The sequence below is a fragment of the Vidua chalybeata genome, chromosome 6 (genome assembly GCF_026979565.1).
Source record: "Vidua chalybeata isolate OUT-0048 chromosome 6, bVidCha1 merged haplotype, whole genome shotgun sequence".
Classification (NCBI taxonomy): Eukaryota; Metazoa; Chordata; class Aves; order Passeriformes; family Viduidae; genus Vidua; species Vidua chalybeata.
The window spans coordinates 58,921,366-58,939,342 of NC_071535.1; the positions used below are offsets into that span (position 1 = coordinate 58,921,366).

At 41.0% G+C, this 17,977-nt stretch overlaps 1 protein-coding gene across 2 annotated transcripts in view; it reads left to right on the top strand.

The window, feature by feature from the left end:
• MICAL2 (microtubule associated monooxygenase, calponin and LIM domain containing 2) overlaps window positions 1-13,988 on the top strand; it is a 51,646-nt gene extending 37,658 nt beyond the window's left edge. Inside the window, exons 19-22 of one of the 2 annotated variants that reach the window (XM_053945577.1) lie at window positions 223-351; window positions 7,793-7,979; window positions 9,087-9,175; window positions 9,502-13,988. In XM_053945577.1, the coding sequence (XP_053801552.1) occupies window positions 223-351; window positions 7,793-7,979; window positions 9,087-9,175; window positions 9,502-9,888 (792 nt within the window). In that variant the 3' untranslated portion in view covers window positions 9,889-13,988. The remainder of the gene's footprint in view (window positions 1-222; window positions 352-7,792; window positions 7,980-9,086; window positions 9,176-9,501) is intronic. The other variant, XM_053945576.1, reaches the window with a different exon arrangement.
• The last annotated feature ends 3,989 nt before the right edge of the window (window positions 13,989-17,977 follow it).

Genomic DNA, 17,977 nt, shown 5'->3' on the forward strand with positions numbered 1-17,977 from the left:
TACCTTACTGCCCACTGTGCATATTTCTATTAAAGAAACAGTACATTAATATCATTTACATAAAGATGCCTTGATGATTTCCATGGGCCCTTACTGTGCAGAGGTAGTGAGAAGAGTAGAACTGTCACTGTTGTTTCTGGGTTTTTTGATGCATGACTCTGAACTTAACCTGTGTTGATGTCACTGTCTCTTGGATAACTCTCCTGTTTCTGCTCTACACAGAATAAGCTACCTACTAAAGGCTTACCCCATTCTCAGCCCCCAACTCCCTCTTGCCCTCCACCTCATCATTCAGCTGCTGCTCCTTCATCATCTGTTGGTTCAGCTTCCTCTGCTGTTTCTTCTCAACAGGTACTCTATTAAGAGATTTTTCATGTAAAACCCAAACTTGTACTCAAGCTGCTTGAGAAATGGCTTGGATGGAAGGTGCTGCCAGCAGACCTGTTGCATAGGTTGTAATTCACATTTAAATCAAACTTTTCTTTTTTGCTGTTGTTAGTTCTGCATGTTTGTAAGAGAAATGTCGTCATCAGAAATGGCTCAGGTAAAAGCTGAAGAACAAAACAAATGGTTAACATTTTTTTATTTCAATTCTGAAAATTTTGCATTGCTGCCTATTTTAAATAATAAGATCTGCAGTTGGATGATACCACAGGCATGCTGAAGAAAGCTTCACATTATAAAGAAAACTGAATGCTGTGGGGTTGGGTATTTTTCTTGGGTGGCATTTTTGTTTATTTTCATAAGAATATCCATCTGCTCTGCAGGGGAAAACCTGCACAGTGATGGTTATTTTAACCACATCTTAGGATGCACATGTCTTAGAATTGTATGAGTATTTACCAATACAGACATTTTATTATTGTTTGTTTAATTATTTGTACTTTAAACTTGCCTCTGCATGTGGATAGCTAGAATACAGTTCTTTGTAGCAGCAGATCTTATGGAGAGGAAACATCCATACTTGGAAAGAAGGAGATGGCACTTGGGTCAGAGATACTGCGTTCTTACAACTGAGGCTGATGCTAATGGGCTGTGTTGCAATGACTGCATGGCTCCCAGTCCCCAGGGAAATGCAGGGGACACGGCCCTTCAAGGACACTGCAACTGAGCAGGTGCCTCACTGCAGTAATCCCCTAATTCCCTTCATTCATCTTGAAAGTAATTCCTTTGCCTGGATTTACCTCTTACTTTTTATGACCTAAGAGGTATAGCATGTGATGGGTTTTAAGCTAAGTCATGGTTTCCAAAAGATTGGGGGCTGATGTTCATTTGATTTGGAGAACTATTGTGACTCTGCCAAGAGAATAAAAAAAAACCCAACCCCAAGCTATCTGAAAAACCCTTTAGAATAGGCTTTTAATCATATGGAAACTCCGTGAGAAATAATTTCATTGGGATTTTAACATCACTTCTTGGAGAACCTTTGTTCTGAGCAATCTTTTTTTCCAGGTATTTTAAAAACTGGATTTTGTTTAAAGTGCACTGACAGCCTTGATTAGTTTGCCTTTGTACTTAAATGGTGCAGCAATAGTTTGTTGTTACTTGGTTTCACTCGGGCTGAGTTTACTTCAGCTGAAAAGTGCTCTCTCCAGAGATACTGGCAGAATGCAGCTCAGCTGAAGCAAGAAAATCTAGTTCTGTCACCAGCACAGTAAATATATGTTCCTCTCACTGGGTAAATATTTGGCTAGTTAAGTAGGACTGCATTTACACTTTGGCAGATCTACATGCATGAGCATTTTGATGCCTGCATACACAGCTCCGTGTGTTGTACAGGCTGCCAGCCTCTTGTACACTGTGCATTTCATAGGTGTAAATATGGTGCACTTTGTGTGGCATTTTGGAGAATTTTTAAATGATGAGGTGATCTTTACTCCTCCTGTCAGGAGCACGGGTGGTAATAGAATCTGTCCCTGCCCTTTCATGGTCAAATTGTTGTCCCTGTGTTTTATCCTTACAGATTGCACACTTTTCAGAACGTGAAAATTTTATCCTGCTCTATAAAACACTGACTAAAAGTGCAGTGCTATAGAAATAAAAATTCAGCAGTATTTCAGATGCACAGTGTGCATTTTCAAGTGCTGTTCAACAATATGTTCAGACCTCTCTGCTGTGAATATGTACCAGGAACTGCCTATGTCTCTGCTATCTTGAGGGGGGTTATGGGTCTCAAAATTTGAATTTCTACTCTCTGTTCTGAGAATTAGCATTAGCTGAGTGTAGACTTCAGTATCAGAAAATGTCTTGGGATTGATAAACCAACAGGAAGAGCTGCTATGTGTTGCTGTCAGTGTTTCTGCTTTTTCCCCCCGCAGACAAACAGAAGGTTATAGAAGTGTTTTGAGTTCTGTAAGGCTTCACAATATATGACCTATAAATATCAGCACCCTCCCATGGTTTTAAATAGCTAGTGCTGTCATTTTAATTTCAGGTGAGTTCTGAGGTTGTTACCAGACATGACAAACCATTGCACCTGTTGAGTTCTCCTTGGAACAGGATTAGTTATGGGGACACAGTTATTGAAAAGGGTGGCTATGAAATCATACTGTCTAATTACAGAAACTTGTTATTAAGTCTAAGTCCTGCAAGGAACGCTTGAAAAGAAGGCTGCAGGACCCTATTGTTTCTTTCAAGACATGCAGTCATTACAACTTAGTAACAATTACCTTCTGTGTGCAATATGTCAATAATGTTCAAAAGTACCTTCCAGCTTCAATCAGCTGTCAAAATTTACATAGCTGGAATTATGAGTTAGCATACATTATACTACAGGCTGGGCTTTGGTTATTCCTATTTTCTGCTCAAGGTTGGATTGACCTTCAGAAATCTCTGTTAATCTGAGCTTTGCATGAGTGAATCCACACAGTGTGTCATAAGAACTGGGAAGTTTTTGCAATCAATTTACCCCCTGCAGAGCTTGGACCAACAACTTCCCTTCAGTGACGTGACTCTAATGACCAGCACTAAGCAGGGCTGGGGTGTTTCCTCCACACAGTAACTTATTACTCAAATGTTGTTTATCTCAGAGGGAAAATATACGTAGCAGCTTGTACGAAAAGTAAATAAATCACCCTCAAAGCAAAATAAGACCAGGAAAATCATTAAGGATATGAAAGAACAAAGGGAAAGCATTGTGTATGCTTTTGGAGGCAGAGAGCATATTTCCTTTGTTTTATGAGAATGCTACTGAGGCTTACTTGGCTGGCTGTGCAGTTCTGAATAATGACACAGGGAAATACAGAAGGCAGCTTTCTCTTCCCATGGTAATAACCACCCTGGTCAACCTGCTGAAAAGCAGCATGCCACTGACAGCTCAACAGTCTGAGGATATCACAAACGCTTGGGATTTTAAAGTGTTTTCTGGTTGTTCCCCGAAATTCACCATGTAAGGTAACTCTTTAAGGATTCCTGTTCAGCAAAGGCTTTAAAGCTGCTGGCATAAAGCTGCCTGATCTGTGAGCAGTAGCCTGGTCCATGCAGACAGTGGCCCCAGCATTACAAAGCTGTGTGTGACTTGAGTAGAGCCTCAGGGGCACTGAGAACATTCTTGGCGTGTCTCAGAGGGTGGCAGGAGCTCTTGGGACTGCCCTGGTGGATCCTCATCCTGCCCTGATGTTTCTGGTTGGTGATTGAGTGGCACTTGAACAGAACAGAATAGTTCTGTTGGAAGGGATGTACAACAAACATCTTTTGCCTGACCAAGTCAGGGCTGACCAAAAGTTAAAGCTTGGTTTTAAGGGCATTGTTGCTAAATTAAATTGTAATCTCACTTGCTTTTACTTGGAATGTGAATTCACATTCATTATAGGAGCATTTCCTTTTTAATAGCACTGTTAAAGTGTTTGTAAACATTCAATTTTCTTGTTTTGACTGCTTTAATGTTGACATAGATAGGTCCAATGGAAGGAGAACAGAAATCAGCCAACCTGATGAATTTCAAGGTGTAGTTCAGGCTCAAGGATACTTTTCCTGAAATTCAACTACTTGCACTTCAAGCACAGCCTTGTTATTTAACTGATTGCTCCAGTATTTATCTAGTTCAAGGAAAACTTTCTGCTTCAACTGACTTTGAACACTTTCTTTTACCTTGGATCTTGTGGACAAGAACTTGTACATGGCCTGGAAATTGCTCAGCATATTCAGAAGTGCAGAATTTGGGGAGGAAATTTTTTTTTTGTTCCATGTTCTTAAACAAATCAAAGGAATGTAGTTTTCCTGTAGTAGCAAGTAGCACTTCTTGTAGTGGTTTATAAATTGGTGTGCCACTTGGGACAGCGTTGTGGTATGTAATGAGCAGTTCACTTTGCAGTTGTTACCCACAAGTTATCCAGATATTGAATAATACTTTAGTCTTTTTATGCTAAGCAAAACCAAACAGGACAGAAATTTATCCCTTAAATGGCCTTTGTAGTCTTAATGTGTATATTTTGTACTTGCCTGGATATCAAGTTAATTATGAGATAACTCTCAAAAGATAAGGGGAGCTGTAAAGGGTTGGACATGTTCCCTTGAATTTTTTTATCCATAATAATTTTTGAAAGCACACCCACAGTGCATTATAAGTGTTTTTAAACCTGATAGAAAATGCTTTAAAATTGTTTTAAAGTATTCTGGATACTGTTGCATTTATATTTTTTTTCTTTCTTCGTGGTAACTTTCAGGTATTTTAAAACCTTCAATTAGCAGGACTTGGTGTGGTGGCAGTAGACAAATCATTTCACTGAGAAGAGGGGGACTTCCTTGAGATTTGGGCTCTGTGAGAGGCAAATGGAGAGTTAGATATGATATCATGTATCTGTCCTCATGGAAAAAAACAGTGCCCTGGCTTCAGAAGCAGAGTACCAGACCCCTGGCCAAACCAGGATGGCCCTGGCTGCATTTGGTACCAGAGAGGCTGTGAGATCTTACATTGACTAGAAAGCTGAAATCCCAACCAATACAGGAAATTTGATTTAGAGTAGAAAACATTTCTGTAAATCTGTCAAGCCTTTACTGTGTGTTTTCCAGGAGCAGAGTGCCTGCCTACCTGCTGCCACTCTCACACTCATGCACACACACTTCTCCCCTGTTGCAGTCCCCAGGCAGGTGTTTTGGCAGGGAAGCACGGACCATCATTGGTCTGTCTACTGTGCATTTGGAGCCACAGCCTAAGCCACTGCTGGCTCCTTGCAGGCCTGATTGATACATTTGGTTAAAACCAGCCTAACTTCTGTGGCTGCAGCAGTGTCATGAAGCAGATTAAAGGAGATGTTTCCCTCTCACGAGCGTGGTTTCTCCAGTTCTCTCTGGCATTGCAATGAGTCACTGGGGAGAGGGCAAATGGTTGCCCTGAGAGCACCAACAAAACATTTCTGTGTGGGACTTGGCTCATACATTTTCATAGAATGTTCCCTGAAATGTCACAGTTTGGGGAGTGTTAATATGGAGTTCAATCCCACCCCTGTTCTGAAATGGAACAACCAAGTCCCAGAGAAGCTGAAATGAACAATAGGGTTTTTTTTTAATGTCAGAATGTCCAGGTCAGATAGCCAGGCAGTGGCTCCCAGCTCAGCCTTTCATGGACACAGCAGGAAGCCTTGAAGAGAAGCATTTGCTCCCATCAGGAACTTCTCAGTCATCCTCAGGGAAAAGTCTGTGGGCTGCACAGAAGCCTTCTGTGGCCCCACGCTAGTCACGCATGAACATGCTTGTGCTCTGCTGGACTTCCCCTCTGCTCTTTCTCCTGCCTCCCTGTATTGATGTTTGCATGTGCCCAAATCATTCTTGTCCTTTTTTGTCTTTAAATTCCCTTTCAAGGGTAACTAAAGCTCTTCCTTCTATTCTTCATCTTCTCCCCCTTCCTGATTAGACGACTGTAGGAAAGGTCTCACATGCCATTGGAGCTGTGGCTGAAGTTCTTGTAAATCTGTATGTGAATGATCACAGACCCAAGGCACAGCTTGAACTGGTAAGACTAAACCCACAAAGAAACAGTAACTTGACTTAAGAGTAATGTTCCCAGAATGCCATCCTGACTTGAGACCCCAGTTGTGGAGCACTTGAAGCCTTAGGAAAGGTCTAACACTTCACGAAAGAATCAGGTGCACATCAGCACAATGTGCTGATGGAAATGTTTCTCTCCACATCTTCTATTTCTATTTCTTTTACTTGGCTGTGAATTAAAACTTCAGGAGGCTTTTATTAAATGTAATTACTGTAGAATTAGTAACAAAAGACAATTATTACTCAGGGTGGCTTCTAAATAAAGTTTTGTGCAGTACACGCTCATGCAGTTATTTTTAACGCTCGCGTGCTGAATCACCGTGCCTCCTTTTGAAGAGGGCTGTTTCTCAACTCTGACACTGTTCTGTGTTGAATTCAGAAGCGGTCTCTGGACAGAGCTGCAGGTTCTTGCCCCATTCCTCACTTACCATCTGCTGCCTCCACCACTCAGGGCTGTCAGGTACTGGGAAGCCAAGTAAGGTGTTGTGTTGTGGTGATGACACTTTACTTACCAGCCAGCACTAAACTCAGTTGTTTCAGCTTCACTGTAACTATTAACACCATGGCTTTAAAAGCACATCTGTGTGGTTGTCCATTTGCATGCTTGTTTCTTTGGGAAGATTCATGCTCTGAAGTGATCCATCAGAGCAAAATGGATTACTAATGTCAGATCTGGAATAGAATTCTCAACTTTTCAGCAGAAGACTATGTGACAATGATAATTTTGAGTTCTACTTAACATTAAAAATTGGTTCCAAGGCTGCCTTTTGCTCAAAAATGAAAGATTAGGTGTGTGGACTGTGTGCTGCTGTCTGAATGTGCCTTGGACTTTTCCTCCTCTGTCCATGTGGTACCTCTCCTGTGGCAGCAGGGATGGTGGATGGAAGGGGAGGGAGGTGGTGATGGATGTGGCAGGCACAAAGCCTGCACCGACCTGTAACCAACCATAATACAGTAATGCAAAATAACATCCTCACACCTGCCCCTAATAAGGAAAGGGAAGTCCAGTGGCATCTAATCAATTTCTAATTCACTTTTCTGTACCTTTTGCGTGTGTATGTAAGAGGGGATGAGATTCATGGCAATTAAAGAATGTTAATTACCAGCCTAATTTCAACAAACTTCCAAAATAGTTTCACGTGGTTAATATGGATTGTATTTTGAACGCATTGGAAATGTTCTGAATGTGTGTGGTAGGGAACAAAGTGATTTTTAAAGCTAACCGAGCCCCAGGCTGGGCTGCAGTCTCGGGAGGAACACGGCTGAGAGGGGAGGCATGGCTCTGGCAATAGGAAGGGTGGAGCATTTGAAGACTGCTTTTCCTCATGGAACTTAAAGCACAAGCCTGCATTTTCCTCCACATTGTGTCTGAACTCAGAGTTCAGGGTGTTTTTTTGCTTGGCTGCAGATGCAAGTCTGCTGTTTGAGGCTGGTGAGGCATGTCTTCACCTTCTGAGAGAGACACGAGTCCTGGAGCCAGGACGGTGCCAGGTGATGAGGGAGCACTCAGGGATGATGCTGCTCTTGGACCTGAGTAATCAAAATGTTGGTGAACTCCTAAAGGGAAACTGGATGCAAGTCCAGCATCAAAGCCACCTCTTTAAAGTCCTTGTGATGTCTGATTTATTAATTGCTGCATAAACCTACAGAATTGCAATAATGAGTAATAAAAAAGCTGACTGATGCCTAATTTTGCTTGGAGGGTGCTGTGCAACGCTTCAAGCAGTTAAAGCAGCTGCCCCCTTCATAAGGATTTATATCTGGGTATGGAGCCAGATAGCTTTATGTTGTTTTTATCTTTGAACAGGGTTCTCTGCGAAAAGAATTCCCCAAGTCCATCGGGGGGAGTGACATTTGTTATTTCTGCAAGAAACGGGTCTATGTCATGGAGCGGCTGAGTGCAGAAGGCCACTTCTTTCACAGGGAGTGCTTCAAGTGTGAAATATGTTCTACAACACTCCGCTTAGGAATTTATGCCTTTGATGTTGAAGAAGGTAATGTAGGAGCTGTTTTAGGAGTATTTTGAAATGTCTGAGTATGGGTGCTCTTATTGGAGCTAAGGAGAAAGACCTGTCCTCGTAGCATGGTCAGGAGGAGATCTGCCAAGTGTGCTGTTTGCGTCCCTGCTGATCTTTGAGTCCTCATACTTGCAGTCCTAGTTTTCAAAAGAGTTGACTTATGACAGACCTGAGCTGTAAATGAAGAAATCCTCAGTGGAAAATAAGTTGAGTGGCCAAAATGCACTTTGTCAAATCACAGGTCAACGTAAGGGGAGGAAAAAAGGGGTGAGGTTTCTCCAATAACATAGAGTTATTCTTATCTCCATTTAAAAGTGGCCATTAAGTAACATGATCTATAAGGACAAGCCATAGCAGTGGCAGATTTACATGGATGCATGGAATGTAGGTTATTTCTGTTACGATGTTATGGTCAGGAGTTGAAAGCAGTAGGAGTGGCCAAGCACAGTGTGATTTATTCCAGGCTGCTGTAGAACAAGAGGTTCAGATCTTGGGTGCTTCATCCCACCTAAATTCTGGGGTTTTCCTTCTTTCTTTTCTTTTTTTTTTTCCCTCTTTTTTTTTTTTTTTTTTAAGTTTGGAATGGAATCATCAAACTGAATTGAAATTCCTTTGTCCCTCCCAAAGTATTTAAAGTATTTGAGTAGATCAGAGTATTAACCTGATCTCTGTCTGCAAAAATATTAAATATTCAAGGTCAAAGTGGTTCTTTTTTCAGTGTGGAGAATTGGAGAATTTGCAAAGATGTATTTTTGAGCAGATTATTGACCTTTTTTATTTTTCTGCTAGATGTCTTGTGTTGGCTTGTAATTTTGTGTTTATGAGATGTTGGTTTTTTTGCTGTTTATTAATCTTATACCTGACAGGTAGATAAATGACCTAATGTTATTGAACTAATGTGCAAATCTGTGAAAGAAACCTATTCAGAGCTGTTAGTCAGAATCAGTGCCAGGTTTCCCATTCCTTTTGCTGCCCAGCTGTTCATTATCTTGGTTTCATTTTTTTTATAGATGCAACAGTGATTTTTCAGTCCATATATGTATAGATAACATATCCTGTAACTGATTTTTTTCCCTCTTGTAGGTAAATTTTACTGTAAACCTCATTTTACGCACTGCAAAATCAGTACAAAACACAGAAAGAGAAGGGCAACAATACAGATCCATGGAAAGGTATGGAGTGATTATATTGCCAATGCAATCTTGAGGGAGCTTTATCTGGGGCAGGGTGAAATACTCGTGTGTGTGTGTGTGGATGTTTCCTACCTCATGTGCAGTAAAATCAGTGCTAAAATACAAATCTCCTCATTCTGTGAGTTTGGCATATCTAATAATAATCTGATTCTAAACAGATTAGCTTTTCTATGCAAAGTAAAGTTGAACTTAGGAGTAACTAGAAATGAAAATGCATATAAAGACTTGAAGACAGTATCAGAAACCAGACTTACCTACTTTAGAGGCATATTTAACACTTTTTATTTTTTAATGCTTTTTCCAAGGAGGCGATAGACGCATGGAAGAAAGTGGAAGCCAAACCCACAGAGATCACCACAGAAAGCAGTTTGTCCACTGCTAGCAGTCCAGAGGACAGGTCCCCAGGTATCCTGACTTCCTTCTTACGGGGCACGCTAAGCTGGCCCCTGCGGGTGACCAGGGATCTGCTTGACATTCCCAGCCGCCTGTCTAACTGGATGCATGGTTTCCTGCACGCTACCCACCTCCATTTCAGGGACAATGCATATAACTATACCTACCTGTACGAACTCCTGAGCCTTGGGGTGCCACTCCTCTGTGCTCTCCTAGAGGTACTCACTCACATGTACCGGGAAGCAGAGCTGTCACTTGAAAATGTGCTTGAATGGGTGAAAAGATTCTGTAGGGTTTGAATCCTTCTGTGTGTCTTGCTCAGTCGTGCCTTTCAGATTTTCAAAATTAACAGCCTGGCTGTTTTCTCGAGGGGAATTTTTGGTTTGGAGGGCTTTGTTTTTGCTCTTCGTGCAATTTGACGCGTGACTTCATTGAATGGTGGATTCCTTCCGATAGAAGCGAGGTGCAATCGAAATTTTCAACATAAAATGTACTGTATGTTAGAACATGAAGGACAGTGTCCAAACACATTTCCAGAACATGGAGTCAGATGAAGGATATTTTATAGATTATTCCCCCTCCCCCCATTTTATTCTGTGATCCGACCATTGGAGAAGATGGTACATTTTGAAACCATTTTTCTTCCTATTCTCCCCAGATTTTTATTTCTTTTTTCAGTTAGACCATGAAAGAATGTGTGTTCTTTCAGGAATATTTCTGACAAATGACTGGGGTTTGAAACCTGAGTATGGCACGTAGCTTTTTTTTTTCCTTGCTTTCATCTTCGCTCTAGGTTATGAGATTTTTACTTGCATGAATATGTTTCAAAAAAATCGTGTACATAATTCACATTGCTCCTAGTCATGCCTTTTACATTGCTTTTTATGTGATGGATACCTTTTGTTGATAGTGGGTATTATCTGTTCTACTAATTTATTTGAAGTTTTTCAATAAATTTGAAGAGCAAATGATAGTTGAGTGAAGGCTTGATTGAAATTTTAAGTCAAAGAAACTGGTAGGAAGAAGTAGACCGAACATTCCTCAAGTCAAGGCTTCCTCATTTGGTGGCTGCTATGAGGCATATCAATTTATGGAGCACTCCTCTGTAACTGAAGTCACTCCTGTTGTGCCTCTGGGCAGGCACTACTCCCAGTCTCTTTGGGAATTTTTTAAAAATGCAGGTTTAGAACAAACATCAAAAGCCTAGAAATGTATTCTTAGGCGGTAACTTCTTACTTGGGTAATTCATTTCAACGTGTGCAGCTGGTGGCAGAAAGGTGAAATTCTATTTTCTGGAGTAGCAGATGAGTAAATTTCTTTCAGATGTCCCTCAAAATTTATCAGAAGGTCTACCTTAATCTGTTAAACAGCAAGGACACAGTGACATCCCAATGCTCATTACTTTCAGCCTAGTTAGCCAGTGAGGTAAGCATGCTCCCTGCCTTTCAAGTACTTATTTATATTCAGAAGTTTACCAGGAAATAGGTAAATCCTTAAACATGGCAATATGTGTAGTCTAAAATGAAAAGCATCTGTAGCATTTATTTGTAGCCAGAAGAATGTGGTATAAACAATAGGAAATAGTGTTGCATTCATTTAGTACCAAAATTGAGGATCACCTGCCAGTGGTCTCAAATGACTGTGCTACCTGTGGGCTGGCAGGTCATGGAATTTTGTTTTGTTTTGATTTGATTTAATATAATGTGGGAAAAGGTGATTTGAATTGTTTTGCCTCTTAGGTATGAGAAGGAAATGTGTCTGCTGTTTAAAATAAATTACAACTGATCTTTCTTCTAGATAGTTTGACTTTCTTTGAACTATGAGGATGAGCTTTTCCCATTTTAGAGTGGTTATATATTTTGGGGAAAAATTGTTATTTTTATGCACAGAACTTGAAAAAGTGCTTGAAGAAAATTGTTAGATAGAAGGTAGCATTCCATTGACATAAATTGCCTTTAATGCTCAAACATGTAGTCAGCCAAACTTTCCTACCACATTGAGTGGACACAGCAATAATTACAGGTACATGGTGGCCATCTGTGTATATGTAATGTATCTGTACCTTTCTTGCAGCATTTAAAAAACCTGACTTGGAAACACTGTACTATTTTTAATTATTTTCTATTGATAGTAACTGTTTTACCCTAAAAAGGAGGCAGTCTGCAGTGTGGTTACTCCTGCAACACAGCAAACTGCTGGGCAGTCAACTTTCCAGATTTGGGCTGCCATCAGTTTTAGTTTCAGTTTTTCAATAGGAGAATCTTTAGGAACACTTCTTCCTAAAGGTTTTCTCCTGTTTACTACAGCAGAGCAAGCATAATGGTAAATGTAGAGAAAATGGTGATAAGAAACTTGGAAATCTCTGGTCAATGAAATTAAACCAAATTAATCTTACTAGTAGAAAGTGTAAAAATAAGATTTTTAAATCTTTAAATAAGATTTTTTTAAAAAAATTAAAAATTTAAATGTAAGCATTTAAAATATGGTATTGATTTTATATAGATTTGTATAATGGGGCAAAAATCCCTACATTTCTACAATAGAATTCAGGAACTTGCGTAATGAAAATGTTTTCCTGAGGAATCTTAATTACCATGCATATTCCACTGGGATTTTGCAGGTGATTCTGTTAGGAGGGTTATTTTATTGGTATCACTCCAATTGGTTGATTTTTTTTTTTTTTACTTCATCTCACTATTCTGCTAGTAATACTCATACCTGCTTGTCCTCATTGGTAATGGAATGAGAAAAAAGGCAGTTTCATTTTGGCCAGTTGTTCTTTGTACCGATGTAACCTTCCTGATGCTTTCCTACATAACCAAGTGAAGTTCTGTGTTTTCTTCCCTGCTGTCTTCTCTGCCAATCTCCCTCATTGCTTTTAGTCCAATTCAACATTCCGGTGCTGCACCCACTCACTGGCTGAAGCCTTTCTGCTCTCAGGTGATTTTTTTTTCCAGTTCCAAAATTACATGACTAATCCTGTTGTTTGAAAGCATTTCATAGTGTGTTTTGGGTTTTTTTTTTTTTAACTGTTGGAGCAATCTGTGTGTCTGGTATATTAATGGAGCTTTGGCATGATTATTTAACCTGTTGCTGAGTTCACAGTTCTAGAAAAGGTAATGTTTTTCTCTCTGTGTCTGTGCATGTGCGCTTCCCTGTGCCTTTAAGGTAAGTTAGGCAAGTAAAGGGTTTCTTGAAAGAACTTGTTAAAGCCTTATTTCTTTCAAAGAACTAAAGGAAAGATTTAAAATGAGGTCAGGGTGTGATTACCCAGCTGATTTTCCAGGTTAACATGAGCACCTATTTGCATAGAGCTCACGCACCCAATGAGCAAGCAGTGTCCCTGCTTTCCTCCTGGAAAAGTGTGGCATAAAAGGTTCTGTAGACAAAGTAGCCAAAACGATGCAAATTCTAGTCTTCCACCCCAAGTGACATCGTAGGCAGGCCTAAAAGTGCATGTGGTTCTCAGGCTGAACTATCAGCATGCCAGGTTCCAGAGGGCTTTGGTTTGAGTGGTTTTATTACCTGGGCCTTGCTTGGCACTCTGATGATTTGGTTTCTCTTGCTGCATGAGACGTTGCCACCCCTCTCCATGACCAACTCCCTCCATTATTTTGGATGTATTTTGTACTTAAGGTCCAGTTTGTATAATCACTAGGTGACAATCTAGAAGGGGAAATGAATCCCAGCAAGAACCAAGGGCTCAGGCTGAGCAGCAAGTACACTGAGGGTCTGGCTGATGTGGTCATAACCCAGCTGTCCCTGCCGAGGACCTCTCTCAAAGGGGATTGATCTTAGGAGCAGTTTTAGGAGGGGCCAAACTTCCTCTGCCATCTGCCCCATTTCACACACCTCGGGCAGGAACGTGGAAGGCAGCAGGGCCAGACCTCAGGCTCTGGTTTGTACATTTGCACGACTCAGCCAATCGTATTTATTCATGTGGGTATCCTAAAATGACTTGATGGCTCTGAAAGTCCCCACGCTGTGCCCACACAGAATCTCTCTGTGTTTCAAACGTCATTTCCTGCACAAATGGCTGGGATGTGACTCCCAGTGTATTTCAGGGCTGCAGTGTGTTGTTGTAAAGCTCAGCATGCTTTAATATGAAGGTCATGACATAAAGGTCTGCCATTTCAAACCACTTCCTATTGCTGTGTTTTTTACTCTCTGTTGCAGAGTCTTCCTTGCTCTTCCTGCCCACTGAGGATTCTGTCCTTCTCCTCCTAAATCTTCTGTCTTCCTTTTACTTTATAATCTTAACTGAATATTTTTATTAAATAGTTTTTAACTCTGTATTTAAATTTTCACATGAAAATTCTGTATTTTGCACATGGTGAAAATTGTTTTAGCTTTATTTATGATATCTGCTGTAAACAAAAATAAATGTAGTTCTTTATAAGCCTCCTTGTTTCATCTCTTCCTTTTATAAAAATTTCCTGGGTACAGAGACTTAGTAGTGCCTTCACACTGGTTTTGCACCTTCCTCTTGTGGTGGATGCTGTGGTGTTACCCTGCTTGTGGCCTGAGCCAGAGGCCGGAGAGTTTCGCTGTGGTGGTGTCATTGCATGTGTGTCCCTTGTGATGCACATCAAGGTCCCTGAGGAGTTATCCCCTCGCTGCAGGTCCAGGGTGACTGGTGCTGGGATTCACCCTTCCTGGGGATGAGGAGCTGGTGTTGGTGGGCATGGGGCACACACAGACAGCATTGTCCTCCTCTCTTCGGCCTCTGCTGCCTTTCCTTACACTGTTGTTTTACATATTAACATATGTCATAAAGGTAATAAGTTAATGTGTTTGGATTTTTTTGCTGTGTTCAGGAAAAGCAGGTAATAACCCAGGATAAATCTTTACCTTTGCTACTCGCTCTGGAGTGCTCTTCCCAGTACCTGCTGGACCCCTGGAAGCTGGAGCTGGTGGTGACCCATTGCCTGTTAACAGCTGCCTTGCTTGATTTCATTACTTGTTTAAAATTTTATGTTAATTTTTGTATTTTAAGCTGCTTTTTTAAACAGCAGATTCTCCAAAAGAGCTTTCTTAAGTCTTCCTCCCCTTCATTTTCTTTCTTTTGCTTACTCTGCAATTCTTAAGCTATAATCTCTTCCTTTGCATTTCAAGAAAAAAAAAAAAAAACAAAACCAAAACAAATCCTAGAAAGAATAGTCCCAAGAGTTTAATGGAAAGATTGTGTGATTTTATTTTTTAAAATGAATTAAAACTGAACCTCAGTGGGGTTGTTTGAATAACAGAAATTATTTTTTTAAAAATTGTTGCTAAAGACAACATCATTGCCAAAGAAGAACAAATGTTATTCTCAATGAACTATTCCATCTTCCCTGTCAAAGGAAAGCCACCAGGCACAGTTAAAAGTTTGCTGTCTGAGAGGTAGATGATACCCATTATGAAAACATGGGCAACAAATACCACTGAGGACAATACTTGGCACTTAATTTTAACAGACAAAGCAATTGGGTAAAACTGAATTTACTCTTTGCACAGTTTACAGTTTCAGGCAGAGGCAGTGGCAGGGAAACATCAGAAGAGTATTTTTGCCTGTGGAAGGTGATGATTTGTTTGGCACTGAAGCGCTGAGAGGCATCAGATGTACGTGCTGTTCTCATAAAGTTTCACTCATTCCTGCTAAAATATCAGTACAGTAACTTGGAATTGGGGTTACATTAGAGTCTGGATTTATTTCTCCCAGAGATGCAGAAGGCCCAAGCAGTCACATCACTAGCCAATCCTGTCAGCAGAGGGATATGCCTCACAGGAGACAGCCCATGCACTCGTGGACGAGGCAGGACGCAGTGTACGGATAAGAAATAAAACAGACGAAATGCTCAGCGTGAGAGGAGGAAGTTTGTGTTGGTTCCCTCACTCCTGGTCAAAATTATTACACAATAAAACCACACGTTCCCTGTTTTGCTGCTGGTAGTGCTGTGGGTTAAGGTCTGTGTGAAATGTAACAAGCTCACTGGAACTCCTTATCTTGCCATGTGAGCAGAGCTCCCTGTGAGCAGGAGACCTGCATCTTCCTCTTGCTCTGCTCTGGAGTTCTCTCCAGAGCCTGGGGTGCTCCACGGCTGTCAGCAGTGCCCCCTCAAAGCTGTGATGCTGTGTCCCTTTGCAGAGCTGCAATTGTTCAAATGAGAGGCAGGCAGGCTGCTCCTCTGGGCTTGCCCTGCCCTGGGACTGGGTGCCTCCCCAAACCCTGTGGTTTCAGAGCAGGGGACACCAATGCCTCTTTACCCTCTAAGACCTGATGTCACAGATGCCATGACAGCATGAAAAGGGCAGAGGTGACGCTGGCAGGCTCAGGAACTGCTCTTTCTTCCTCTTTACACTGCTTCAAATGGGTTCTGAGCTTGTCTGTTGCCACTAGGGCCATTTGGATTGAAAATAAGTACAGAGATGTGCCTATTTTCTTTATTAAATTTCTTTTTTTTTTTGAAAAGCCCAGCTAACCTTTCATTCTCAAAGCCAGGCAGCATTAACTGCCTAGGTGTCTGTTAATGAAAATCAAGCATGTTAGCATTCACTAAAGGTAACCCACCTTTACTATAATTATGCTAAACCTTTAAAATTAAAAAGATCTTGCAGGTTTTAAACGTACTCGATTTGAATAGAAGAATACAGACAAAACTTCTTAAAATTGCTCAAATTCAAACACCAGCCTTTCATTAACTCTACCAAGAAGAGTAATTTCTGTTCCTCTGAGTTTCTTCTAAATTGCTACAGCTGTAAAGTGCCAGTAAAAGTTGTTTCTCTGTGTCTTCCAACCTCAAGCAAAGACTATGATCTGCGTTTTTCCACAGCATTATGGCAATTAGTTACTATAATTGGCTTTAATTCACTTCTGGCTCACTCATTCCTCACATTCCAATCAAAACATTAGGTTTGAAATGCACTGAGTTCTGCATTAATATTTATGTTTTAGAAGACATGACGTGTTTGCAGATGACTTGATTTTTTTTTTTTGCCTGAAAGATCATGGCACTGAAGAGAAGAAGACATTATGTATTAATGCCTGATGCAAGCATACGTATTAGTCATGTAAATATTTCCCCAAGTCTCTTTCCTTTTCTTCATGAACTGTGCTCACATAAAAAGAAGGGAGGCTTTAATCTCATCAGGTGGTGGGCTCCAAACTTGTTTGAAATGGATGGAATTTCTGAAATGTTTTTTTTTAATGTGAAATGATGACATTTCCGTATTGCTATAGTATTGAATTTGCCCCTTCAGCACTTGTTCTGCAGGTATTCATTCATTCACGTCTTTGTTTTAAGGTTTTTGGTGCTTTGAATCTGTGTCCAAAAATACTATTTTGACGGACACTGGAAACTGAGTGTTGTTGCTGCACTCCAAATTCAAAATTAATTCATGCCTTAATATACCAGACTAACACAGATTGCTCTAATTAAATATATATTTACTCTCAAATGATAGAAGTAGTGTGCTATCATAGCAGGTTTTGTTTGAGAATCAATTTTTCCTGAAGACACATATTCAGTATATCTAATAAGTTTCCTCTGAGTTTCTTTTTTTTCTCCTTTGTTAATTTTTGTTCAGTTTGTATTAGTACATAAATGTGCACTGTCTCCTCAGATGCATTAAAAAATCATTTGAAGCTTTGAGAGCTTCAAATTCAGTTGTTACATTTTGTGCCAGAACTCAGAAGTGTTTGTTTACAAAGTAGGTGATGGAGACTTGCAGAAAGTGTTTTGCTGCTGAAGAACTTGTGTGGGTGCTGGCATGGGCTCACAGGAGAGTGGGAGGAGATGGTCTCCTGGCACAGGGGCAGGAGAAGGGGGCTCATCCCTGCATCAGGGATGGAGAAGAGGTGGCAGGAAAGCCTCTGTAGGCAGTGGTGGTTGGAAGCCAGGCAGGTGATCTGCTCCTGCTGCCCCAGGAAGCTCGGTGCCACCCCATGGATGATGGGAGCAGCACTGATGGAATTAATCTTGTGTTAGCCACAACAAAATGGAAATTCCTTCTGTTAGAAGTGTGAGGAGAAGGAAGGGGAGATGTGGCAAGAACTGAAATCTGAAATGTCATCTATCATACCTTTTGTAGGAATCCTCTTCCAAGGGCAAAAACCTACCTGGTGGTATCTCAGGTGAGATGAAAAGCTGAAGCTGGGACTGGGCATCAGTTTGGGAATGCTGCTGGAAGCCTGATCGCCTCCTAAGGCAGATCTGAGGGACACCTCAGTGGGATGTCTTCATTCAGTTTCCAGCTCTGACACAGGCAGTGCTCCCATGCAGCCTTGTGTGTTTTGAGCTCAGGCTGCAGGATGCAGCTGAAGCTCTGACAGGTCTGAGCTTGGGTTTCACTTGTGTGGGCTGCTGAGCCCTGTATTTCAGCAACACCAAGGTCTAACCAGGCTGGAGG